The sequence below is a fragment of the Eulemur rufifrons genome, chromosome 5, assembly GCF_041146395.1.
Source record: "Eulemur rufifrons isolate Redbay chromosome 5, OSU_ERuf_1, whole genome shotgun sequence".
In the NCBI taxonomy this organism is placed as follows: domain Eukaryota; kingdom Metazoa; phylum Chordata; class Mammalia; order Primates; family Lemuridae; genus Eulemur; species Eulemur rufifrons.
This window is the reverse complement of record NC_090987.1, coordinates 39958600-39985192: the sequence shown is the minus strand read 5'-3', so window position 1 is coordinate 39985192 and position 26593 is coordinate 39958600. Positions and strand designations below refer to the sequence as shown.

Here is a 26593-nt window from a genome sequence, read left to right as displayed (position 1 = left end):
ATGTTTTTAGGTTTTTTTCCCAATTAATTCATTACTAATCAGTGTATTTTTCACATAGGCGCAAATGAATTCCAGAAAAGCACAAACATTGTATAACAATGTTGATCGGACAACCCAAAGTGCAAAAGAGCTGGACACGAAGATTAAAAATGTCATCCGGAATGTGCACAGTAAGCAGAGTTACTCAGCCCAGTTAAATTTTTTTTGTTGTTGTTACATAACCTTTATTGTACACTGAAAGAATTCCCTTTAAGAGTTCAACATGATGAAAAAGATCCCATAGTGATACTAAAACTAATATGAAACCCCCATAAAAGTTTTTGCCTTTTTTTTTTTTTTTTGTCTGCTGGATCCTAGAATTCCCAGTTCAATAAACTACTTGATGTTTTTTTAGTTCTATTGAAGCAGATCTCTGGGACAGACAGAGAAGGAAACAACGTGCCGTCAGGTGACTTTTCCAGAGAGTTGGCCGAAGCAGAGCGCATGATGAGGGAGCTGCGGAACCGGAACTTGGCCAAGCACCTGAGAGAGGCAGAAGCGGAAAGAAGAGAGGCTCAGCTCTGTAAGGACATGCCCAAATTCTCGCTTCCAGTCCACTCCAATTGGTTTGAAATACAATGTGCAAACTACAATATAGCGTTCCCAGTGACAGGTGAAATCTCATTTCAGCAAATATTACTGTTGGAGGGTCACGTGGTGAAAATGGGCAGCCTTCCAGGAGACCAAGAGTGGTTTCTCCAAGTTACCAAGAGGCTACAGAATAGAACATCTTACCATCATGCAAAAAAAAAAGAAAAGGTTCTTTTCCTAGAAGTTAGCTATTGATAATTTTTTCTCCTTTTTTAACTGCATTTTCATTTTTCTGACGCTCACTCACTTCTTCCCAATTTTCTAATTATATCATTTTTAACTGTCACCACTACTGGATTTTCGAATCACAAATTGATATTAGCCTTACTACCGGTTGAGTATCCCTTACCCGAAATACTTGGGACCAGATGTGTTTCAGATTTTTTTCCAATTTGAGAATATTTGCATCCACATAATGAGATCTCTTGGGGAATGAGACCCAAGTCTGAACAGGAAATTCATTTATGTTTCATTTACGCCTTGTACACATAGCTGAAGGTAATTTTATACAGTAGTTTTAATAATTTTGTGAAACAAAGTTTTGGCTGCGTTTTGACTATGACCTGTCAGGTGAGATCAGGTCTGGAAATTTTCCACTTGTGGTACCATGTCGGCACTCAAAAAGATTTGGATTTTGGAGCATTTCAGATTTCAGATTTTTGGATTAGGGATACTCAACCTGTATTACACAATATCTAAAGGTTTTGATTAGGGAGAATGCCTCATTAGTTCAAAACTAAGAAATATTAGTTTGGTGCATACTTTTTCAAATATTAATATTTATTCTCTAATAAAATGAGGTATCAGTGGTTAATATACAGATATTAGCAGTTTTCTTGTAGCATGTTTATTGTTCAAATTTAACACTGGTCTCAGCTTTTAATTGTAAGGAGGGTAATTAGCAGTGGAAGGAACATGCACTTTACACTCTGCAGCTGAAGTTCAAGTCCCCAGCCTGACTCATCCCGTAATGTTGGGTCAATCCCCTAATTTCTCAGGGCCTCCGTTTCCTTATCTAAAACACGAGAATAATAATTACTGTTGTCTTATGGTTGCCATCGATGCTAAATGAGGCCACATGTGCAAATGCACATAGCAAGTCTGCATAAATGTTAGTTTCTTTCCCCATTTCCTCAAAAGTTCAAGGAAAATCATGAAATGAGTAGAAACTCAATTCTCCTTCTGTAGTCTTCATAAATTAGCTTCAATATACTCATCTCTCCAGTGGAAAACATAAAGTGATGTATTGCAGTGCTGAACCGGATCCGGAGCTGGCTGGAAACCCACCAGGTGGAAAACAATGGACTTGTGAAGAGTATGAGGGATTCTTTAAATGACTACGAAGCCAAACTCAGTGACCTTCGTGCCATGCTACAGGAGGCAGCTGCCCAAGCAAAGCAGGCCTCTGGCCTCAACCAAGAGAACGAGAGAGCTCTGGAAGCCATCCAGGTGAGTTCACAGTGCAGAGCTGCTGGCTTTCGGTAGTAAGAATGGGGGGAGCAGGGATTTTTATTATTAATAAGGTGGCATAGCCAGGTACCTATCTGTAGGCCTGCTTATACCACCTCAGACACCGATCAAACAGGAGTGAGGCATTAAATGCAAAACCGAAGTTACTTCTACTCTTCAGCTATCAGAAAAGATTCCGATTTTCAACCACAGACAAAGCAATGTAAACTGCTTCATCCCCGATCTTGGCTGGAAGAGTACTGGAGGAATAATGTTGCCAAGTAGATGAGAAATTAGTATTGTTAATTAATCCAGTGATTATGTTTTAACTAACTGACTTTTTGTGTCAGATATGTAAACATCATCATCACAATCACCAGCAAAGGCATCTTAAGCTATTACTTGCTTTATATGAAATAAAAACACAGACAGCATACAATTGAATTTATCTGCAACAACAGAATTTAGAGCTCCAGGTTTTATAGTTTATATTTTTAATGGTGAACATTGTGTGCTAAAACAATAAGAAAAATGTGAGGGGTTATAAAATGACAGTATGATCAAAGTTGAATAACATAGGACTGACCCCAAAAGAGGAAGCAGTTGGTAAATAAAAATAAAGACTGTCTTAGTAGATGACTCTATGCTTAGTTCCCAAAGCCTCTTTAAATAGTAACACCTCTGTGTGAAGTCACTGATTATGCCAAGGGAAGGGAGCAGGATCCAATTTTATGGGTTTCTGAACTTTGGCCAGCTTCTAGCCTGGCAACCTCAGGTCCTCTGTAATCTCTCATTCAAGTGCCTGCTACATCCTCATTGGCACTGGCATGTAGAGTGTGCTGATAGTCGGTGATGGTTCATTTAGTTAAAATTCTTCATCCTGTTCCACAAACAAGACCTTAATAATATATCCACCTGATTGGCTAAGTCAGCCCCTCCCGTAGAAACCTCCTCCAACAGTGATAGCAATTGTTTCGCTGGCATATATTAATAGTTTGAGGAAACTATGACAGCATGCCTACATTGCAAACAGAACTGATTTCCCATCACTTTGTAGTATGATGTTTAGGTTCAACAAAGCATTCTGACGCTGAAATCACGTATATGCTGTTGTCTGATAAATATGTCTTTGTCTTCTGATACTATATCGTGGAGCTCAAGCAGAAATTCCTTTTATTCTCTCCAGAGACAAATGAAGGAAGTAAATTCCCTGCAGAGTGATTTCACCAAGTATCTAACCACCGCAGACGCATCTTTGCTGCAAACCAACGTGGTGCTGCAGCTGATGGAGAAAAGCCAGAAGGTAGAGGAGATCGCTTGTTCTCTAGAAAAATCTAAAAACATTTTAATTATATTGCCAGAAAACAGTGAGATGGGCTGACCTATTTTGTTTTTCTCAAAGGATATGTCTTTTATTTAATAGATAGAAAGGAATTCACCGAAGTTAATGATTCTCCCTTGGGGGAGGAGTATAATGATATGTCTTCTTTATGTCAATCTGTATTACCTAATTTGTCTACAAGGAGCAAATCGCTTTTATTATAGCACAAAAAAAAAAAAACAAAACCAGAATTGTAATGCTATTTTTAAAAGGGCAAGCATATCTTTATTAACAGAAGACCTTTAAGACTTGATAAAAGATTGACAAAATTTCTTAGTCCAATGGGAATTTTGAAAATATGTTTTGTAATAGCTAATTCTAAATCATAAACAAGTCCTTTGGTTTAGTACAACTGTACATTGATGATGACATTGTACTTTTATAAAAGTTACTAAAAGATGCCCCACCATAATGCGAAGGCCGAAGATGATAGTAAAACTTGGGGGCATATTACCAATGCCACTATCTGAAGTAACCAAGGGTTAATTGGTGTGATGAATGGGTTTAGAAAATATAATTTCTCAGAGTTTGAGAAAATGGCATATACATTCTTTGCTTGGATTTATACTGTCTTTGTTTACTTGGAAAAAATAGGAATATGAAAAATTAGCTGCTACTTTAAATGAAGCAAGGCAAGAACTAAATGACAAAGTGAAAGAACTTTCCAAATCTGCTGGCAAAGCATCCCTGGTGGTGGAGGCAGAAAAGCACGCGCAGTCCTTACGAGACCTGGCAAAGCAGCTGGAAGAGTGAGTGCGTGGCCCGGAGACCTAAAGGGCATGCGGAGCCCAGGGCAGAGTCAAGTCCGCCCCCTCCCCTGGGTTAGACGGGTGGCCAGAAAGCGGTGGGGGCGGGGCCAAGGCCAAAGCCTCAAGGCAAATCCGAGGCAGACAACGAAGGGGGAGCTAATTCCTGGGCACCTCCTTGGGGCGGAGCTGCAGAGACCACCGCCTCAGGTTTCCTTGCGGGCTGTCAGAAGAAGGCCGTGGGAGGACCTAACCTGTCCTATTCCCCTAACCTGCCCTATTCCCCAGGATCAAGAGAAACGCCAGTGGGGATGAGCTGGTGCGCTGCGCCGTGGACGCTGCCACCGCCTACGAGAACATCCTCAACGCCATCAAAGCTGCCGAGGACGCGGCCAACAAGGCCTCCAGCGCGTCAGAGTCCGCCCTGCAGGTGGGCACCTGCGTGGGCTGCTTATCTAGATTGGCTCTGGAGATGGCCCGTTTTCTTATTTTCTTTACATGTGCACTGAGGGATACAAAAAAAGCATTATTTTAAATCAGAACTTGTTAAATAGAATAGAATAAATTACCCATATCTTGCTCTAAATACGGATAATTTCTGAATTTAGCCATCTCATGTCTATGGCACAGTTTAAAAACTATTTGTGAAACCAGATAGAATTTATATTTAAATAGAATAAATTTAAATAGAATAAATACCATTTAAATAGAATAAATTACATATACCTTGCATGGGTAATTTCTGAATTTGACCATCTCTTGTCTGTAACACAGTTTAAAAACTGTCTGTGAAACCAGATAGAAATTACACTGATTATCGATTTTGAGCCTAAATAAATAATAGGTCCACTTCCCCAAGCCATGTATGTCTATCTAGAGCTCTAACTGTATCTTTTAGAGAACAGTCTAACTCCCTTCTCCCTATGAACTTCCTCCTTTAACAATTAAAGATGAGGGTTTAGTCTAGGATGAAAAATCTTACTCTATATTTCCTAAGATATGATATGTGTTTAAGGCTGATAAATGCTTTGCTTTCAGACAGTGATAAAGGAAGATCTTCCAAGAAAAGCTAAAACCCTGAGTTCGGACAGTGATAAACTGTTAAAGGAAGCCAAGATAACACAGAAGAAGCTACAGCAAGGTATTGGTGGGCAGTGGTAGGCATAGACAGGGGCTGGCTTTAAATGACCGATGGGACAGGACGGACAGCCCTCAAAGCAAATGCTCTTTTTGAATCTCAGTGTCAATGCAGATTAAATCCATGATTTATTTTATCAATATTATGCATCCACCCAATATTCTAAATATCCCCCATCTATCATATAGGAAATTAACTGGAGCCTTATAAATATTAATAGGCCTGTTTTGGCCTGGCCTTAGGGGGAGGGGCTGTTTTAATTTAATTCACTTGTGATCATGGCATTGGGAACCCACATATCAAGATCATTAGTTTTGCATGATCATAAGAGCAGCTGCTACAAAGTTTCTTTTGTTGTTTTGTTTTTTCTTAGAGACAGGGTCTTGCTCTGTCTCCCCAGCTGGAGTGCAGTGGCGTCATCATGGCTCACTGCAGCCTCAACTTTTGGGTTCAAGCAATCCATCTGCCTCAGCCTCCCAAGTAGCTAGGACTATAGGCGCAGCATAACACCATGCCTGGCCATTTTTTTTTTTTTTTAGATGGAGGTCTCACTTTGTTGCCCAGGCTAGTGTCAAATTCCTGGCCTCAAGTGATCCTCCTGCCTCAGCCTCCCAAAGTGCTGGGATTACAGGCATGAGCCACCACACCCAGCCTCAAAATTTCTTAAGTCCAAAAGTCTTAGCAACTAAAAGTCCCCAAAATTACTACCATTGGGAAGCATGAGAATTTTTAAGCACAAATTTTATCTTTAGAAATTTTTCATATATTTTATTTAATTTTTTCTAAATAATTAAACTGTCTCAATCTCACCAAGTTCCTGTGTTCTGAAAATGCTGTCTCTTAATAAGTTTCTCTGGTCTTTTGTGGTCATCCATGAGCCCACTGCCCTCAGTCAACCTCTTAGTCCTTTCAGAGGGATTAGATCATGTCTTTGTAAATTAATTCCTTCCTTTCCTTCATTCTTTCTTTCACATTTTAAAAAATTAAATACATGAAAAATAAAATACAAAAAAATTTACTAACACAGAATCATTTGCCTAGCAAATTTCAAGAATTCAGATTTCCTGGTATGACATCTGTTGCTCTCTTTACAAAATTTGAGCTTAGAGGTAGGCTCAGTGTTTTATACAGGGTTAGGATGCTGACTGCATCACTATGTAAATCAGTCTGGAATCAAAATTTATCTATATAAAGTCATATATCATCAATATGGTCTTAAAGTATTTGCTGGTCATTTTCGGTGACCCAAGGATGGCAATATGATCAGCTAGGAATGGCTGCTAGCTCCTTCTCGCTCATGAAATTTTAAAAATATGTCAGTTTGGAAATGAGCTGAAACAAACAATGTTTACTTTGTGTCTATATTTGCTTGTAAGAGGGTCTCTCACCAACACTCCTCTCTTGTCCTCTGACTGAAGAGGCATCCTTTCTGCATTGTTCATTCATTTGTTCATTCATTCAACAAATATGTACTGATATTAAGCCCTGATTAGTGCCAGACCCGGTGCTATGTGCTGGGACACAGTAGTGGATAAGACAGACACATCCTTCACTAAGCAGAGTCTTTTGCTCTGAGTAGAGTAGAAGTTTAGCCTTCCCCAAGTTTTTCGGCCTCTCCCTTTCTTCTTGTGCGTTTCCAAGGAGCCTGTTGCCACAAGGCTCTGATGTGCTTCTGGTCTATATAACCAGAGGATCCCAAAGCTGTGGGTCTGGGCATGTGCAGTGGGCGTCTCTGGGATGACCCTGAGAAGTCAGTCTGCTCAATGCTGTGCAGACACTATCTGCTCCAAATACCAATGGAGATCAGAATGCACAAAGTAATTGCCTCTTAATGCTTTATTTTATTTTAGAAACCATTCCAGCTCTCAACAACCTACAGCAAACTCTGAATATTGTGACAGTTCAGAAAGAACTGATAGACACCAATCTCACGACTGTCCAAGACAATCTTCGTGGGATACAGAGAGGTCAGCATCTTCTTAACCACTTGTACTTGGCTTCTTTAGTTGAACATTTGAGATACTTACACCTGCCTGTTTGTGTTAGGTGACATCGATGGTATGCTCAGTACTGCAAAGAGCATGGTCAGAAAGGCCACTGATATCACCAATGAGGTTCTGGATGGGCTCAACCCCATTCAGACAGATGTGGAAAGAATTAAGGATACCTATGGGACCACCCAGAGTGAAGACTTCAACAAGGCTCTGACCGATGCAGATAACTCAGGTATCAGGCATTCTTTGGCCAGGATGTCTTAGCCATTCTCTCCATTGTCATGTGCTTTGGTCCATTTGAATTCTTCCCTGATAAAGTCTGATATCAGAAATTAAAACATAAGAAACAGATATATTCAAAGAGTATAGATATTCTATTTGTTAGAACCAGATAGGATATTTTAGGTTTTTAATCTATTGATAACCTTATTGATTTTCCTTTTTATAGAGTAGAGATATAGGTTCCTGAATCATAAGGCATTGAATTATGATTGATATTGAGAATCAGAGAACAAAGATTTTTTTCCTGTAGTGATCAAGGAAAAGGATTTGGTACCTAGATTGCAGAATAAAATCCACAATGTACAGTAGTTCAGGGATATATTCTAAGACCCCCAGTGGATGCCTGAACCCTATATATACTGTTTTTTCGATCTCACAACCAGACGGCTACTAAGTGCCTAATGGGTGGCTAGTGTAGACAGTGTGGATACTCTGGACAAAGGGATGATTTGTGTCGTAGGTGGTAATATGTGAAATTTCATCCTGCTGCTCAGAAAGGCATGTAATTTAAAACTTACGAATTGTTTATTTTTGGAATTTTCATTTAATATTTTCGGACCACGGTTAATGGCAAGTAACCTCGGAAAGTGAAACTGCAGGTAACGGGGTAGACTTTTGCACTTGATTATGATCCATCCTGTTCAATATTTGAGGCCTAAACATGTCACTTGATAAATACTGTCAGTAAGAACATCTGCATTTAACCTCTTCTCGATGCACAATTTTAAGTTTCTATTTTCTAACCTTACCAACAGTGAAGAAATTAACCAACAAACTGCCTGATCTTTTGAGCAAGATTGAAAGTATCAACCAACAGCTGTTGCCCCTGGGAAACATCTCTGACAACGTGGATAGAATACGAGAACTGATTCAGCAGGCCAGAGATGCTGCCAATAAGGTGGGGTGTCCTCACGTGGTCCATAGCCGAGGCTAGTTTTTTGATAAGTTACCACATTCATCAAGAAAGGAAAAGCACTAATTGACTTAAGAACTGATTGTCCTTCTTGACCTTATTCTTTGATTGCTTAATTTACAAAGGTTGATTTCCCCCTGTCATCCTTTAACAGTGCACGTGACCTTCATCCCCTAAATTATCTGGTATGTCAGAGACCTGAAGCGGTTTCCTTCCATTGAGTTTATTCAGGCAGAAAGAAGGATTTTCTTGTAGGCCCCAGTGGGTAAACTGTTATTGCAAGTTCAAGTGAGGGTTCTATGGTCAGAAATTGCCATGTGATACTGCACTGCTCTCTTGTTGTAACTCGACAATTGTGGACTCGTCTTTGTTGGGGATGGAAGGCCTGGGATCACAGCAATTTCCCACCACTGGAGCACGGGTTCCTCAGCCTTTCTCGTTTTAACCTGATTGAGTTTCTGACGGTCATCTCTTATGATTTGTTTGTCCTAAAATAGTATAAATGGAATTTCTTGTGTTTTCCAACAGTTCCTAGCCAGCTCTGTGTGTGATATTCGAAGGAAGAGAGTTAGGAAACCGAGTCAGAATATCACTGCCCTGGAGGCATCGTGGTTAATTTATTTCCTAGACTCAATATTACTTCTTTGGAGCCTCAGATTCTGCCCTTTCTTGTAGGAAAGAAAAGTATTCCCAACATAAAACCTTTAGCAGGAAAACAAAGAACATGAGGCAAAGTTTGAAAGAAAATACCTTCTTCATACCTTCTTTATACCTTCTTCATACCCATACGTGCTTTAGAAAAACCACGTGAATAAGAATGTGTTCTAGCTTTTGCCCTTCTGTGTTCATTCGTTAATATATGCAACAAAATTTGACGTGTACTCTAGCACAGTGGTTAAAAGCTAGTTAAGCAAGCCAGACTGTCTTGGTTTTAATTCTTGCCCTTTTACTTGTGAGCTGTGGGACTGTGGGCCGGACACTTCACCTCTCTGACCCTCCATGTCTTCATCTATAGAGCAGGATAAATAATAGTACCAGCCTCATGTGATTGTTAGATTACTAGATGAGCTAGCGTGGAACAGTGCCTGGCAAATAGTAAGTGCCATGTTAGTGGGAAAACATAAAAGAAAAATAGACAAGTGCTTTTGAACACCTAGTTTGCACAAGCTCTCCTTTGGGTGATGAGGACACAGATGTTATTAAGTCCTCGTCCTGAGCTCAGGTTGTTCACCAGCTTCCACAGGTGGTTTCTTAGACTCTGCTAAGAAGCTGGGTAGCGGCATGTTATGTGTGTCTCGGAAACACCCACTTCCACCTGCAGAGGTTCAGAATAGCACTAATAAATAGCACTAACAGACATGTATAAGAATGTTTATTGCAACATGGTTTATAATCACAAAAATTTTTTTGGAACAAAGCCACACATTTATTAAATGTGAGTGACTTTAGCTGTGTGTATCAACATGGATAAATCCAAAAACATAGTGCCCAGCAAAGAAAGCAAGTTATAGATGTGCACAGATGGATACCATGTACATAAAAATATTTAAAACATAAAAAATAAGACTAGTTATGATTTCTAGATAAATGCATATTTAGTAAAACATATTAAAATTTGCATAGGAATCCAAATCCAAAGTGGTGTGACCTCTGGAAAGGGAGAGAAATGAATGTGGACAAGAGGCTTCAGTTATACCAGCAATGTTCCTTTCTTAAGATGGTGATGCATATACAGGCATATTCTCCATATTTTTTTTGGCATACATAAAGTATCTTCTTAATTAAAAAATTTAAAAAGAACACATGGGAATTTGCCAGGTTCTGCAAAGCAGAAGGGCATGCCAGGAAGAGACTCCGAGTTGTGGCTGGGCGTTCTGAAGGGCAGAGGGTGGGTAGAAGAGAGAGGCATAAAATGAGCCCATAAACGTGGGTCCCCATCACCAAGCCCCCAGAATAATGGCTTGCATATACAAGATCCTTGATAAATATTTAAATGCTTGATAGTTAAAATGTGGGCTTGGTGTATGTCTCATTCTGGGAGTATTATTCTTTCGATTGTTAGGGAATATATATCTTTTGTGTTTTAGAGCAAGCTTGGCCCACAGACCAGCACTAGTCAGAGAACTTTTGTTACTAGTCCATTTTATATATAAGTATAAAGTTGAGAGTAAATGTTTGGAAGCTTTTAATAATTTGAATCACCTCAACATGCAAGCCTGTGGTCAGTGGGCTTGCATTTTGTATACAACCTTTATTACATTTTTTTAGTAATTTAATTTTTAATGTATTTTACAAAAGTATTGTCCATGACAGATTGGAGGGAAAAAAATGGTCCTTCACCATAGAGAGTTTAAGAAGCACTATTTTCAAGAGCTTTGATGCACTCATTTTTTAGAACTGAATGCCTGTTATAAAGGAAACCATAACATGTAATATATTCATGGGAAACAATTCCTTTAAAAGTGCATTTGAAAAATATTTTTTAAGTATAACATATCTACTGTATGCCAGGCACCATGCCAAGTGCTTGCAAAGATGTTAGCTCATCTGCACAAAAACCTTGTAGGGCTGTAATTATCATTGTTATTATTATCATTATTATTGCTGGCACAGAGGATTAAATGCACTTCTCACAGACCTCTAGCTAATAAACAGGAAGACCATGAATGCTTTATTACCCAGATCCTGAAACAGTTTCATGAATTTATAATTCAGGTCTTGAAGACATTCATACTCCCTTGCTCCTTACTGTAACAAATTGGGAAAGGCTGATACGTAGTTAAGAGGGATGGCTACGAAGTCACAAAATACCTCTCTGAGCACACTCACTTTCTTCACAGGGAAGTGTATGACAACCATGTAACTTATTCCTCACAGGTTGCTGTCCCCATGAGGTTCAATGGTAAATCTGGCGTTGAAGTCCGAATGCCAAATGACCTGGAAGATTTGAAAGGGTACACATCTCTGTCTTTGTTTCTCCAAAGACCCGACTCCAGAGAAAATGGGGGCACTGAGAATATGTTTGTCATGTACCTGGGAAATAAAGATGTAAGTATTGCTTGGACATCTCTCTTGTTAAAAACAGAATATGGTTTTTGAGATGGGTACTTTCGAGGTGTGTGGCACAACTGTGTCATTGCCATTAGCACAGCAGGTGGAAATCTCACCAAGATGTCAACAAATCCCACTGCCTCCCGCTCACCTCCCCTGCATCATGGATTGTTAGCTGTTGGTGGATTGAGAGGCTTTACCCAGTGGGCCCAGCTGTGGGCACATGTGTGTGTACACATGAGGACATACACACGTGGGGAGGATGATTGGCACCACACGACCGGGGCAGCAGTATCAAGGCTCCGTGGAAATCAGCAGTAGTTCCTCCTCGAGGAATTATGACCCTGTCCTCTTCCTCAGAACGCCCAGCCTCAAGTCTGGTGGGATAGGGAGATCCGAGGATAAGGACTGGGGTGGAATGAACCCTCTCCTGCCTGACCAATAAGAAATGCAGTGGCCCCATCTCTTTATTATTCTAAATTCATTAAACCACTCTTGTTACAGACATTTTGAACGATTGGTCTTAGCTTTTAATCCCTCCTTTTAAAATACATTTCTTTGACATACCTGTTAGAGGAAAAGCTAATCACTGACTAGGTTAGGATACAGTTGTTGGAAAAGAAATGTCTGAAATGTGGTTCTTGAAAATTTTGCCCAATTAGGAAACTATTAGTTCTCACTAATGGACATTGCATTTAAAGATTATTAAATTCAGCACTATTACTAATTGTCCTTTCATGCTTCAAAGTGTCGGTACTTTATTTGTACCTTTCTTATGTCATGACTTTTTGCTTTATATTGTGGCAAAATGCATATTACTTTATTCTTTCAACAAATTTATACCATATACCTACTGTATGCCACATCCTGGATTTATGATAAACAAAAATTTATTTCTGGAATGTACTTAATGCCAATGTACACTTAAAAATGGTAAATTTTACATTATGTATATTTTATCACAATTTAAAATCATTTTGTTTCTCCCTTGATATGCTCACGTTCTAGCAGGGAAGAAAGATGCGTACGTAAGTGGCCATGGTAACATAGAGGTGTTATAACAGAGGCATGCACAGAGTATTAAAGAGAAGGTTGTATGGTACTGGGAAAACAAAAATGGCTGACCTCCCTTACCAGACTAAACTCTATGGACGGCTGAGTCCATGTCTGGTCCCTGTTTATGGTAGGTGCTTGGCAGGTATTTATAGATTGAGCACATGGAGGAATGAATAAATGAGTGCACCGTAACATGAGCAAAGACAGCTTAGACATTGTTAATTAAGTTTTCTGGATTATTCTCAAAAGGATGGACCTTGTTTATTCTGTCTGCCCAAGGCTTATTGCATAAAACCCATCAGCTATTTGAAATGCTTCCTCTTGGGATGGAAAGTTGAGAGAACACAGTGTGTGAAGTGTTCTGAGGTGGCCTTTCTGTGTTCAGGCCTCCAAGGACTACATTGGCATGGCGGTCGTAGACGGCGAGCTCAGGTGTGTCTACAACCTGGGGGAGCGCGAGGCTGAACTCCAAGTGAACCAGATCTTGACTGAGAGCGAAACTCAGGAGGCGGTTATGGACCGGGTGAAATTTCAACGGTAAAAATCCCATTGACTCTTGCTCTTTGTGAACCTGACCTACACTCACCAAACTTTTTTTTAACATGTTGCTGAACCCCGTTTTTAGTATCTTGGCTTTAAATTTTTTAATTTTTTCATATAACTTTATTATCTAATTTCTTTTTTAAACAGAATTTATCAGTTCGCCAGGCTTAATTACACCAAAGGAGCCACATCCAGCAAACCAGAAATACCCCAGTTCCATGACATGGATAGTGGAAACAGCAATATGCTTCTTAATTTGGATCCTGAAAATGTTGTATTTTATGTTGGAGGTTACCCACCTGATTTTAAAGTAAGTATAAATGTTATTTCACTGAGTGAAAATATTTAAATTTTAATTTGGTATAATGACCTCATGTCTGTATTTTAATTATTAATTACATATAAAATGGATTTAACTATACATCCTTAAAGCACATTCTAGTGATAATAGCACTTATTGAGTACTTCCTCTGTACACTGTTCTAAGCTTAAGTGTGTTAATTTAAATACGTATCATTATCATTCCCATTTTACAGATGAGGAAACTGAGACAGAGAGGTTTAGTAACTTGCCTGTGGTTATACAGCTAGTAAATAGCAAAGTCAGAGCATCTGGCTCCAGGGTCCACATTCTTAACCCTTATGCTGTATTGATTGATAAAAGTGATAGATTTATACTATTTTTTCTAATCAGCCTGATTATTTTGCTTTGTTCTGTTATTGGAAGATGTTTTGTTTTGTTTCATTTTCAGCTTCCCAGTAGACTAAGATTCCCTCCATACAAAGGTTGTATTGAATTAGATGACCTCAATGAAAATGTTCTGAGCTTGTACAACTTCAAAAAAACTTTCAATCTCAACACAACTGAAGTAGAGCCTTGTAGAAGGTAAATAAAACCTAGAAACTAGTGTCTCTATAACTGGAGTTTTGGTCACTTGCGGTACTTTTACATATAATAAAGGGATGGGCCAGAGAGATATTGTTGATGTAGCTGGTTGCTTTGGGTCAGTAGTTTTTAAATTATCCTTGTGTGCAACTCTGGCAGTCCCTCCCCAAAATCTGACAATGGCAGTCTTTTACTAATTTGTATAAAATATTAAGTTGATAGAGTTTTTTTCTCAAGTTTTTAAAAAATAAACTTTTCTTAAAAATTTGGTGCTTTCTACCACAAAATATTCAATGTTATATGGTACCTGATTTAGGCACAAAATTATAGATTTACTGGATATTTTAAAAGATAATGATCCACAGAGTGTACCATGATGTTATAGGTACTCTGCCTTTCTGAACCTTTTGAAAATGAATTGCTGCCTTGAGCTCCTAATCTTCCCTACAATTAAACAAATTTGGAATATTCTAATGTGAGGCAGACTAAGTATTTATTACTCAGAACAAAATTATATTTCAAATTAATAATTTCTCACATTTTAAGATGTGGCTCGAAGGCCATCTTCCTAATTAGACATTTCTGAAAGGGACTCTTGAATATTACCTTTGTTGAGCTAAGGGTTGATTGTCATAGAGTGTTAAGAGCTCATACAGTAGGAAAAGCTGGCTGTTTTAACATTTTAAAGATGTGTCCTCTGCTTTAACAAAATTTTGACAACTAGATTGCGTATTCTTACACTCCATTTTTCAGAGAGCAGCATCTTGTATGAATAAGCACACTTGGGTGGGGATCCTCTGCTTCTGTGTTCTAACTTATGGTGGTTGATGTTGACAGGAGAAAGGAAGAGTCAGACAAAAATTATTTTGAAGGTACAGGCTATGCTCGAGTTCCAACTCAACCAAATGCTCCCTTCCCAACCTTTGGACAAACAATTCAGACTACTGTGGATAGAGGTTTGCTGTTCTTTGCAGAAAACAAGGTAATTTATAACAAGTAACTGAACTACTACCAAATAAATCCATTCTATTCAGCAATTTTGGGATAACTAGGTTGTTATAAACTACAAACTAGATCTGAAAAACTATGTGCAAATGTTACCTGCATCTTTTTCCTGGGCCCAAGTGTACTTTCATTCTGTTGGCTGGGGAGTGTGCATTTTAATGAGGATTTGTGCCTTTAAATCCAATTTGAGAACATGCTACCAACATGTGGGAGAAATTTCCCCTCTTCCTGTTCTATTCTCATCGTCAGTTTTATTCTTGGGGAAACTACTGCTTGCCTAATAGTCTACTTATTCTGCCTCCTGGGGTCTTGGATCTAGATTGTTTGACTTCCTGCTTTTTCCATCTTGGTCTGACTCTTGCCAGGCTGTATGGGATTGCATCTTTATGAGCCTGATGCTTGACTTCAAGACACAAGATTCTCTATTTTCAAGCAGCTGAGGTTCCCAGGGACCATCCTTAAATCCTTAAGGTTAGAGAAGGCCAAAGTGACACTCTACAGGTGATCGTCAGCACCATCTGCTGGTCGACGGAGAGGTGGTGTGATGTTTGCCTGGGCTCCTTTGTAGCCTCAATGGGCCTTGAGTTGAACCCTGCAGAGAATAGGAGCTTCTGGAGTTGCTGTCACAGGGAATATTTCTGGAGAAATGTGGATCAGCCAGTAGACTCTCTGGTCTGAGAACATGGGATTGATACAGAGCCTGGGATTTTACCAGCAAGTCAGGAACACAACCTGGTTCAGTGGACCCTTCAGGAGGTTCCACGGCTCGACCAGTTCTGATGGTTTGGGAAGGTCCCCACCAGCCCGAAGAGAGCTGAGAGATCATACAGCATCTTCAGGGCAAGATGGTTGTTTTCCAAATCAAGGTCTTCTTTGTACTATATTTTGAAGTTCTTGGAGACTAAGAACCAGACATACTACTTATATTAGAAGAAAACTTACATAATTTCATTACATAAGAAATGGCCCAGAGAGCTGCTAAGTAATGCGCGCAAGTTGGTGTTACTCTGTTGTTTATGAGTCACGAACCCTAACCCAAGGGCAAGGTTTAGGGTCCAGATAAGGACTGATTTTCCTTTTAGATGAGGACTCTGACCTTGGACTTCAAAGAGAGGCATTTTTATCTTTAGGGAACTATGTAAGAGCAAAACCTTCAAGCCCTAAGTCAGAAATTCCTCAGCTCATCTTCCCACTAAGGACGCAGTTAATCCAGGTGTATGTTTTACACCGTGTGGGGCTGCAGTAATACCCAAGACAGACACGGCTCCTGCCCTCAAGGACTTATAGTCTAGAGGGGAAGACAGGTGTTAAAGGTATGCTGTTATTACGTTAATTCATCACAATTGTGAGGAGTGGTATAGAGGAAAAATTAGGGCTAAAATGAGGATGTATAACATAAAAGACTCTTTTGAGCAAGGATGCTTCATCTAAGACCTGGAGGCCAAGTAGGAGACAGCATTTGTCCAGGGACAGGGGGACAGGGCAGAGGAGGTTCCAGGCAGGGGGAGGGAGCATGCAGGGGACTGAATGGTGGCCTGTGAGCAGGAGCCCTGAGAAATGAAGCTGCAAGTTCAGGGCCTCACAGCATCTGCCAGGGGGTCAAGGCTTGATCCTGAGAGCCACGGAAAGTGACGTGCTCACGCTGGCGCTTTCGGAAGGCCACTCTCTCTGCAGAGGGGAAATGGATTCCGGAGGGGATGTGGGGAGAACAGCGGGTTATTGCTGTACAGTCTGGCACAAGACGTTTGTGGCTGAGACTAGCTGGGGTGAAATGGAGAGAGAGTTAAGAAAGGGCAGAATTCATATTTGATCGGATGGGAGAGAGGGAAGGATCAAGAATGACTCCTAGGTTTGTGGCTTGTGCAGCAAGTTGATTGTTTGGGAGGGGTGCAGGGAGGGAGGATGCACCCATGCGGTGTGAAGGAAGGAGGCAGGCTTGGCAGCCTGTGGGAGGCATGTAGGTCATAAATTCCGTTTGAGATATTCTGAGTTTGAGGTGTCTGTGACTCATGCAAGCAAGAACAATAACAAGGGAATCAGATGTACACACCTGGCCCTGAGAAGGCAGGTCCAGGCTGGAGAGAAACATCTGGGCTTTGTGGGCACACTGGGATTGGAGCCACAGAAGTGTCTGTGATTGTCGAGGCAAAGGGAGTGGTGTGAGGAGGAAGGAGTCCTGCGCAGGTCCCCAAGGAACCCCCAGCACAGCAGTGGAGGTGGAGGGGGATGAGCCAGCAGATGAGACCGAGACATAGGAATAAGTCAGCAAACAGACGGTGGAAGATAGCTGGGTTTCAGTAAGACCGTCTCTCTCTCCAAAGGGTAGCACTCATACTTTTAAACAATATTAATGATCTGTATCTTTTCAGTTTCCATGATGCATGCTGGTTATAGAGCGTCTGAAACAAAATCATTGTAATAGCTGGCATGTGTGTCTGTCCCGTGTGTCAACCACGGTACCTGATGTTTAACATGACTTACAATATAACCGTCACACTCATCCCATGAGTTAGATATCACAGCACCATGATCCCTTTCAACGAAGGAGGCAGCCCACGCTGAAGCAGTTTGTGACATGAGAGTAACTTGAGTTCCAAGGCTCTGGCTCCTCTTCAGCCGAGTCTCTTGGGAATCTAACCTTGTTTCCATGTTCTAGGATCGCTTCATATCTCTAAGTATAGAAGACGGCAGGCTCATGGTGAGATACAAACTGAATTCAGAGCCACCAAAAGAAAAAGGAATTAGAGACATCATAAACAACGGGAAGGATCATTCGGTATGTCCTTTGAGTATGCTTCCTTGAATTGTTAAATGTCCTCAGTCTTTTAAAATTAAGTCAGTGCTTGTCCCTGCCCCAAAACACTGTATTTCCAGATGAACTTGTAGCTATTAACTGAGGGACACATCCTTTTAAAATGTGCATATTTATGCATAAAATATATTTTATTTATATATATAAAACATGGTTAATTTCAAATGCCAACATTTCTATTTAAAAGTTTTAGGCCAGACGCAGTGGCTCACGCCTGGAATCCCAGCACTTTGGGAGGCCCAGGCAGGAGGATTGCTTGAGGCTTGAAGTTTGAGTCCAGTCTGGGCAACATAGTGAGACCCCGTCTTTATGAATAATTTTTAAAAGCTTAGCAGGGCATGGTGGCACATGCCTATAGTCCTGGCTACTTGGAATGCTGAGGCAGGAGGATCACTTGAGCTCAGGAGTTCGAGATTGCAGTGAAGTATGATTGCACCACTGCACTTTAGCCTGGGTGACAGAGCAAGACCATATCGCTAATAAATAAATAAATATTTTAAAAAAATTTTAGTATCATATTTTTATCCAAAAATACTACTTCTCAGAGTCTTCCTACTGTGTAAATAAATAATTCTGGAGGAAGATAAATGAAAACATAATAGTTGTGAACCACCGTGAATAGGATTCTTTTATTTCCCATTGCTTGCTGACTCATCTCTCATTTATTTCAGATTCAGATCAAAATTGGAAAAGCCCAAAAACTTATGTGGATAAGTGTGAATGTTCAGAACGTTAAGATTGAAGGTGAAATATTCGATTTCAGCACATATTATCTGGGAGGAATTCCAATTGCAATCAGGGAAAGGTAAGATGATATGGTTTTGTTTTTTTATTTAAAAAAAGAAAAAGCAGATTGCCCGTCGTAGTGGTAATGATTGCTACCAATAAACCTTATCTCTCTTTTTTAATTCCATCAACAAACACACACACAAAGTTAACTTTTCAGTATGAACAGTGTAGTCAACAAAACGTAAATCCTGAATACTGAGACTGGGCAATAGATGGGAGGAGTTGGGGGAACTGTGTGACACCCCCATTTTCATTCTTGGGAGGAGAGAAACCACAAAGTATGTAGCTGAGCTGACGATGCTGTTAGCTAGTGGAAAGGAGGCTGTGGCCCTGGGCCCTTCAGGGCAGTAGCGGGGAGCACGGGCGTCCCCAAGTCTGACAGGTGATGCTGGGCGCCGCAAGCTGGGTATGGGACACTATGGGAATGTGGGACACTGTGTCCCCTTCACATCTGTGTTACCTGCCCCTTACATGCTACCAAGCATGGAATAGGTGCATAACTATTTCTTGGATGAATGAATTAAATTAATTCGAAAGGCAGTAAAGCTTAATCTGAATTAAAAAAATCCCACCACTTTGAGAATGCACTTAAAAATCATTTTTACATTTTGTTAATTTGTATCTTCCCAAAAGGCTTTTAGGTAGCTGACGATATCCTGGAAGGGTTAGTACAGCCTCACAACTAAGCTAAGAGCACTCCCAGAATGTTTGACGGTAATTACTTTTATACGAGATCTGAAGCTAGTGAACTCTTTTTCTAATGTATAAGTCAGTTGGAAGGAGTATTAGATGTGATATATAAGGTGTCATACAAAGGGATCCTTTCTTCTAGAATCCTTCTGCCTGTGGGCATCTGTGCATCCGTAGTAAGGAGGCACTAATCTGCGTTTTAAAGTTGTCAGGGTTACCCCCAACGGCAAAGACGCAGGGGGGAGAGCTTAGCACTTTAACAGAGTTTAGGGGAGCATCGTTACTCCTTAGATTCTTTGACCCGGAAGAGACCTTGCAGACGCGTGAATTTTACAAATGAAGAAATTGAGAGCCTAAGTCGTGATATTAATATTTAATATTATATTAAATAGCAGTTCAGCCATGGATGGACAGTTATGAATTGTCAGTAAGCTTGATTTTATACAATTAAATAGAGTCATTTAAGGTAGACAGGACATTTGAGAATGACTGCTTGTTTACTGATTACACAAGCATTTCCTGAGTGTCTAGCGGGCACCCGGCAGTGTGTCGGGCGCTGGACAGACAACAACGAGTGGGACAGAGCCTGAAGAAGAGGAGAAGAGAGACAGTCACTGCAGTAGTGTGTGATGTGTGCTGTAAAGGGGCAGCTCGGGGTGTTGACGGGGCCTGGGAGGGAACCTGATCCAGTTGGGAGCATCAGGAAAGTGGCCTCTCTAGCTAGGACCTGAGCGATGCTAACACTTAGTGTGTGTGAGTGCCCAGAGCTAGGGAAAGCGTGAACTTGCAAAGAGCTGGGGTATACCCTGAGATAGGCAGGGCTGCCCCCTGGGGCTGGTGCAGGCAGCTGGGGCCAGACCATGGAAGATCTTGTAAGTCACAGTAAGGAGCCATCGGAGGGACATCAGCAGGGAAAGGTCATGATCAAATTTGGATTTTCAGTAGCTCGATCTAGTGCAGGGTGGAGATTGGACTAGACAGGGGAAGAGCAGAGGCAGGTGGAACTGCTGGAAGCTGAGTGTATTAACAGAGGTGAGCAACAGAGGTGCCAGGGAAATGGCAGTGCAGGTGACGACGAGGGAGTGGATGCCAAATATATTTAGGACGGCCAACAGGCAGCACTGAACGAGTCCTTGGGTTTGGGGAGTCAAGGGAAAAACTGGTCGAGAATGAGGCCTGGTTTCTGGCTGAACCCTGGGCACATGAGCAGGTTGTAGAGTTGAGTCAGACAGGCTGAGCTCCAGGTGCCTGAGACATAGCCAGGTGGAGATGCCCAGAGGCAGGTGCACATGGCGGCCTGGGCCTCCAGAGAGAAGTCCAGGCTGGAGAAAGGGTGAACGAAGTTCGGTGTAGGAGGTCACTGAGGCTCCCTCAGCGCCATGAAGAGTTCTTGAGCCGAGGCAATGAGGAACCCATCGGCTGGTGGCTTAGGTTGGTGTGGTATTAGCAAAAGGCCCACAGACCGCAGCATGGGTGCCAGTCAGTCCAGGTTTTCTAGAAAGGGGTAGTGAGTAGAAACACAAAAGAAGTGGTTCTAGTTTGGGCTCAGCCACCAAAGAGTGGTGTGATCTTGGGTTAAGTTAGCACTCAATCTTTCTTCACCACCCGATCTCTACCCACTAAAGACACACATGTGTAGACAGAGATGCGTGTACATACAGGATTTTCTTAGTGCTCTGTTGTAGGATCCTCCAAACAGGGCACTGCTTCCTTTTTCTGGGCAAGTTCATACTTTGACTTTTTATTACAATCACAAGAACATAGCAAATGCGGGAGATAGAGGCCAGTCAAAAGATTTCACTGGCCTTGTACTACCTCAAAAGTAAAGTGCTAAGCAGTGTGTTCAGCTGTTTCTGGCCCTGCTTCATCCCACCAGTGAAGCCCTTGGTGGTCCAGAGAGTCCTAACCTGCCCTGACATGAATCACTGGGGGGCACTGGGCATAGAGGAGTTCTGCCCATAACCCTTGGCCCAGCTCTGCAGGGGCAACCAGGCAACTCTTCCCAAGGGGGGAGGTGTTCTGACCCTGGTGTGGATGGAAGGCCCTTACAGACAGTCCACGTGCTCAAAGCCAGTGTGGACCAAACAAGCTAGTGTGGTCACTAAATAAAGCAGCCTTGCTGAAGGGATTTTGTGGGTGTCTTGTTTTTTCCTCTCTCACTACAGTGAATCTTTTGGGAATGGGGACCCGGATCTTGGAATGACTTGTTTCAGATTATGATCAGAAATCTCTGTCTGTTAATCCCTTCTGCTTCCCAGGGGAAGAGCAAGTCATCCATGATGATACTAGAGGGTCCGACACTAACAAGGACATTTTCCCTAAGGACCTAGGCCATTGTGTTACAGAGTAGAGTAATAAAACATCAAGATGAAAATAATTTGAAAAGTAAAAATCAGTCAAGGATCTATTGAACCTTTACTAAGTGCCCAACACTGAGTTTAGGATTCCATTTCGTTCTTATTACTGTCTGAAATCTGCCAACAGCAGCCATGGAACTGGCTAAGCTGTCATGGGCAGACTGGCCCAGAGTGTGCATACACACCGCAACGTAGGAACCCATTAACACAGCAACATACACCCACACACAACCGCATTCCTCTAGCAAGTGTGTTCAGACCCTGCGTCCTGGAGAAAACGCAGAACTCCCGGCCTTCAGATGAGCCAAGGCAACAAGAGCTCTCCCAAGGAGTAGTGGAAATACATCTTCCATCTTAACACCTCTGCTGTCAATAGCTGTTCCATTGGGAGAAGTCATGATCACTTCCAAGTGCTGCAGATGCACAAAAGCATAAAGAGCAAGGGCTTTGAGTGACACTAACCTGTGTGACACTGACAATACAGACCCCAGTTCTGCCAGCTGTGTGATCTTAGGCATGTCCCTAAACCCCCCTAAGCCTCTACATCTGTAATATGGACATAGTGACTACCTATTCTCCTAGGGTGGTTGGGAGGATTTAAAGTGTGTGAAGGAATTAGCACAGTGCTTGGCACATAGTAAGTGCTCACTAAATGTTAGATAAGAAAATATCTCCTTCAAAAGGTTATTGTAAGGATGGAGTAATAGTACCAAGTGCAAAATAGGTCTCCTGTATATGTTGACTACCTATCTTTCCCTTCTTTTTTTAAATTTCAGGATATTATCCCTTCTTTCCCTTTTCTGCCACCTTCTTTCTTTGACCAACAATCTGTGGAAAGAGGGACACGTGGGGGTGCTGATGTCCAAGAGACAGGTTGAAACCCAAGAGAGAATGGATCTAAAACTATGTATAAATAGACAAGTTCCAGGAATTAAAATGAACTTTCCTCCTCCTCTGAGGCAGATAGCCATCTTTGTAAAATAATTAAGCTCGTGCTGTAATGCCAGTGAGGATTTGTTTCTTCCTTTTCCTTTTAATGAGATTTAATTTTATGCATATTACATGTAGCTCAACTGTTTATAATGAATTGGATTAAAATGAATGCAGACACCTTTCCATTTAGAAAAGTGAGCTGCCTTAGGGATTTATAATGAAATCAACTTTGGGTTTTCTTAGTACATCATTTGTTTAAGAAACACAAATAGTTGCCTGGACTGCAGTCAGTTCATGTGTGTTAATGCTTTATGTGAATTCAGATCCAGCCAGATCCAGAAGTCAAATCAACGGGGAAATGCCACAGCGCCATGTAGGAAGAGCTGCTATAAAAATTGCTCTCATTATAATAATAGCAGTAATATAGGGAAAGTTACTAACCCTGCAATCTCACACTGAGTCCTTACTCTGTACCAAGCACTACGTGAGTGTGTTACATACTAATATATTAACTTATTTAAACTCTTGACAACCCTGTGAAACAGATTAACGTATTCCCATTGTATCAGTGAGGGAACAGAGGGACAGAGAAGTTAAATTGTCTGCTCACCTCAGAAACACCCCCAAGTATTCACACCCACATGCCATGCACTGTCCCAAGCTCTTGCTGTACCTTAACTTGTTTAACCCTCACCATAGCCCTTGCCCAGGTCACACAGTTAGGAGGTAGGGGACACAGTATAAGAACCCAGACAACTCTTCCCATGGTTTCAGCTTGGCACTGGCTAAATCAAGCTACATTTTTCATAACTGACTAGAACCAAAAAGTAACACTCTGTTTCTTCTGAGTTTACAGTGGCTAACTTAAAAGGGAACAGGAAAAAAAAAAAGAGCAAAAAGTTTTCTAGGGCATTCCTGGTTCTTATGAATTATTTATTTATTTATTAATATATATTTATGTAATATATAGTATATTAACTTATTAATGTACTTCCTAGCCACCATGCAATGCCATGCCTCAGGGAGGTGGGCATTTCTAGATATTGTGCATCTTCTCTGTCTCTGTACCTTTTGGGGACACTGACCATTCTTCTCTCAATGTTCTTGTCTGCATTTTTAAAGCTGGGAATTCAGAGTCACACAGAAAGGAAGTAGATTTTTTCCTGCATTATAAAATAAGCAGCACTATAGGAATCCCATGGGAATGGACAACCATAAATACGTACTTGCTTATGGGTGAGAAATACCAGAGAGCACAGAGGGTTTCATCTCCGATTCTCGGGTGACCATGGCATGATCGATCGCTTCTTTTTTTATATTCCTAATCAGGTTTAACATTTCTACCCCTGCTTTCCGAGGCTGCATGAAAAATCTGAAGAAAACCACTGGTGTTGTGAGGTTGAATGATACTGTGGGAGTAACCAAAAAGTGTTCGGAGGACTGGAAGGTAAGAGAAGGATTCAGAACCTTGCGAAGGAGGCCTTCCCAACCAATCCATCTTCCATATTCATTAACACAACTTCTGACTCTTCTCTGGTAGCACACAGTGTTATCATGAACTGGCTAGTATACACTTCCCACGTACTTGCAAGGTACTGCATCTCTTCAGATTTGCATATTAAATGGGTAGGAAAGTAGGAATACCAACTATACACACAAAAACTTACAGGTGATTGGTGACTTATGATGCAGAAAAGCAAACTCTGCTTCTTTCTGAGGCTACATAAATCATATTATTGATAATCAGTTTGGGTAAAGTGATATAGGATAAGAATCTGTATTTCAGCCCTGAAATGATTGCAATGCCAGTAACATACTCTGTGTTTGCATTTCAGCTTGTGCGATCGGCCTCGTTCTCCAGAGGAGGACAGTTGAGTTTCACTAATTTGGACTTCCCGTCGCCTGACCACTTCCAGGCCTCATTTGGGTTCCAGACATTTCAGCCCAGTGGCATGTTATTAAATCATCAGACACGGGTATGAAATAGTGTATTAATACTGAGCAAGATTTAAACCACAACAGAGAGATTTCGAAGATAGGGTAGTTGGGCATTTTATCTGTCATCACACGGTTAATGCTACTGTATTGTTCAACCATGAAAGTTACTCCCTACCCTGGGGTAGGTGTTAAAAGAAATCAGGTTTAGAAAGTGCATTACCATTTACAGAATTGAATTTGTGTGTACTTCTGGACTCATTTTCATTCTTTTCAGGCATATTTTATGAGTGAAGGTGAATTATAACTGTTATGTTAATAATGTAGCTTAAATTTTTAGATCTAAGCAAAAAAACAGAATGTATCCCTGTTATTCCTTTTTGATTACACAAATTCCTCCTTTTGCATCAGCTAGTTAGACAATATATACATCTGGGAAATGGCAGAAAATAAAGCACTTTGCTCTTTCCTCATATACAGCAGAGCCACAGAAATGCTCTTTGTCAAGGAGTTACCCTCTATAACTTAAGAGGATTTAGCTAGTGTGGGTATGTAGGCGTGGAAGTCAACTAATATTTAGAAATCCTCTTATGGAATGAGTAGAATTTTAAAATAGAAGCTGACTAGAATACGGTCATTTTGGATGTATTTCTCTAGGATTTCACAGCATATCAGACATCTACAGCAGTCCCCCAATCTTTCTGGCTCCAGGGACTAGTTTCATGGAAGACAATTTTTCCATGGACCCGGGGGCGGGGGGGGGGGGGAGGAGGAATGGGGAGCAATGGGGAGTGGCTGTAAATATAGATGAAGCTTCTCGCTGCCCTCCTGCTATGTGGCCAAGTACTGGTCTGAGGCAGGGCAGAGGTGGGGGGTATTGGAGACCACAGTGCTAAAAGATATAATTAGGAAGGCCTCTCCTCTTGGAGGCTTGCTCACCAGTCTTTAGAGATCTTTTTTTTTTAAAAAAAAATGAGCCCTGAAGAAGCACATGCCAACACTTAGACTGTGAGGGTAGCTTTTTCACGAAAGCAGGATGTTTTGACCTAGCTCTTTTGACACCTAACACTTGTTTTCTCTGTCACGTGAGGGAACACTTAGTGTACAATACACAAATGATCAAAAGCAGATGAAAGAATTGGGTTAGTAAAAGATTAGATCAATCCTAGACGATGGGGGAATCCTAGAAATCTCCTGGGGACATTGCCCTCCATTTCATAATAGGTTAGCTAAGAAATACATATGAATTAGCATTCTTTGATCTAATTCATAAGGAATATTGCCAATTGAAAAAGAATCAACACAAAATGAAACCAACAATGGCTATAACCACACACTGGAAAAATTGTTTTAGACTGAAATCTCACCGAAAAATCACATCTCATTGGAAAACTGCAGAAACTGTACTTAGTAGAAAAAACATGAACAAAACTGAAATGACAACTGCTGAAATTATACATTTTTTAAATTAATAATTGACAGAGTCAAATCATCTTGCCAAAATTTAGATCTGCAGAGTTTGACATGGAGAATTGGATTTCCTAGAAATAATGACCAGGAAATAAAAAATTCATAATGATGGAAGAGAAAAAATTATTGTAATATTCTTATATATTAGAAAAACTGATGAGTCAAATCTTTGCTATAAAATTTATTCAGAAAAGAATTGATCCTGATGGAAATTAGCTTCTGCAAAATAAAAGTAAAAATGGAAAAATGTAGAAATGGTTTGAGCGTTTTGTATAATTGATCAAGAAATTAGGTTGGCTTAATGAATGTAGGTCTAGAAAGATAATTTTGACAAATTCATCAGTATTGAAATAATATTCATAAGATTTTATGTTCATAAACATGAAGTCAAAATATTCAAAAAGTAGTTTTTAAGTCAAAATAGCAAAGCCAAAACATTTGTGCTAAAACATTCTGTTTTATACATGGTTTTGATAATGATTCACTGTTGATACATTCATAATCCTTACATGTAAACTAATTGTTGGGTATATT

The 26593-nt window shown here is 40.6% G+C and overlaps 1 protein-coding gene across 4 annotated transcripts in view; it reads left to right on the top strand.

The window, feature by feature from the left end:
• Positions 1-26593, top strand: part of LAMA3 (laminin subunit alpha 3) — a 229945-nt gene that overhangs the window by 182193 nt on the left and 21159 nt on the right. For 2 of the 4 annotated variants that reach the window (XM_069468521.1, XM_069468519.1), the window contains 19 exons: positions 59-170; positions 395-562; positions 1883-2079; positions 3266-3382; positions 4055-4209; positions 4495-4636; positions 5245-5347; positions 7195-7311; positions 7391-7570; positions 8376-8518; positions 11411-11581; positions 13026-13177; positions 13331-13493; positions 13935-14068; positions 14906-15050; positions 17730-17849; positions 18557-18690; positions 23984-24101; positions 24490-24630. In XM_069468521.1, the coding sequence (XP_069324622.1) occupies positions 59-170; positions 395-562; positions 1883-2079; positions 3266-3382; positions 4055-4209; positions 4495-4636; positions 5245-5347; positions 7195-7311; positions 7391-7570; positions 8376-8518; positions 11411-11581; positions 13026-13177; positions 13331-13493; positions 13935-14068; positions 14906-15050; positions 17730-17849; positions 18557-18690; positions 23984-24101; positions 24490-24630 (2712 nt within the window). The remainder of the gene's footprint in view (positions 1-58; positions 171-394; positions 563-1882; positions 2080-3265; positions 3383-4054; positions 4210-4494; positions 4637-5244; positions 5348-7194; positions 7312-7390; positions 7571-8375; positions 8519-11410; positions 11582-13025; positions 13178-13330; positions 13494-13934; positions 14069-14905; positions 15051-17729; positions 17850-18556; positions 18691-23983; positions 24102-24489; positions 24631-26593) is intronic. The other 2 variants (XM_069468522.1, XM_069468520.1) reach the window with 1 other exon arrangement.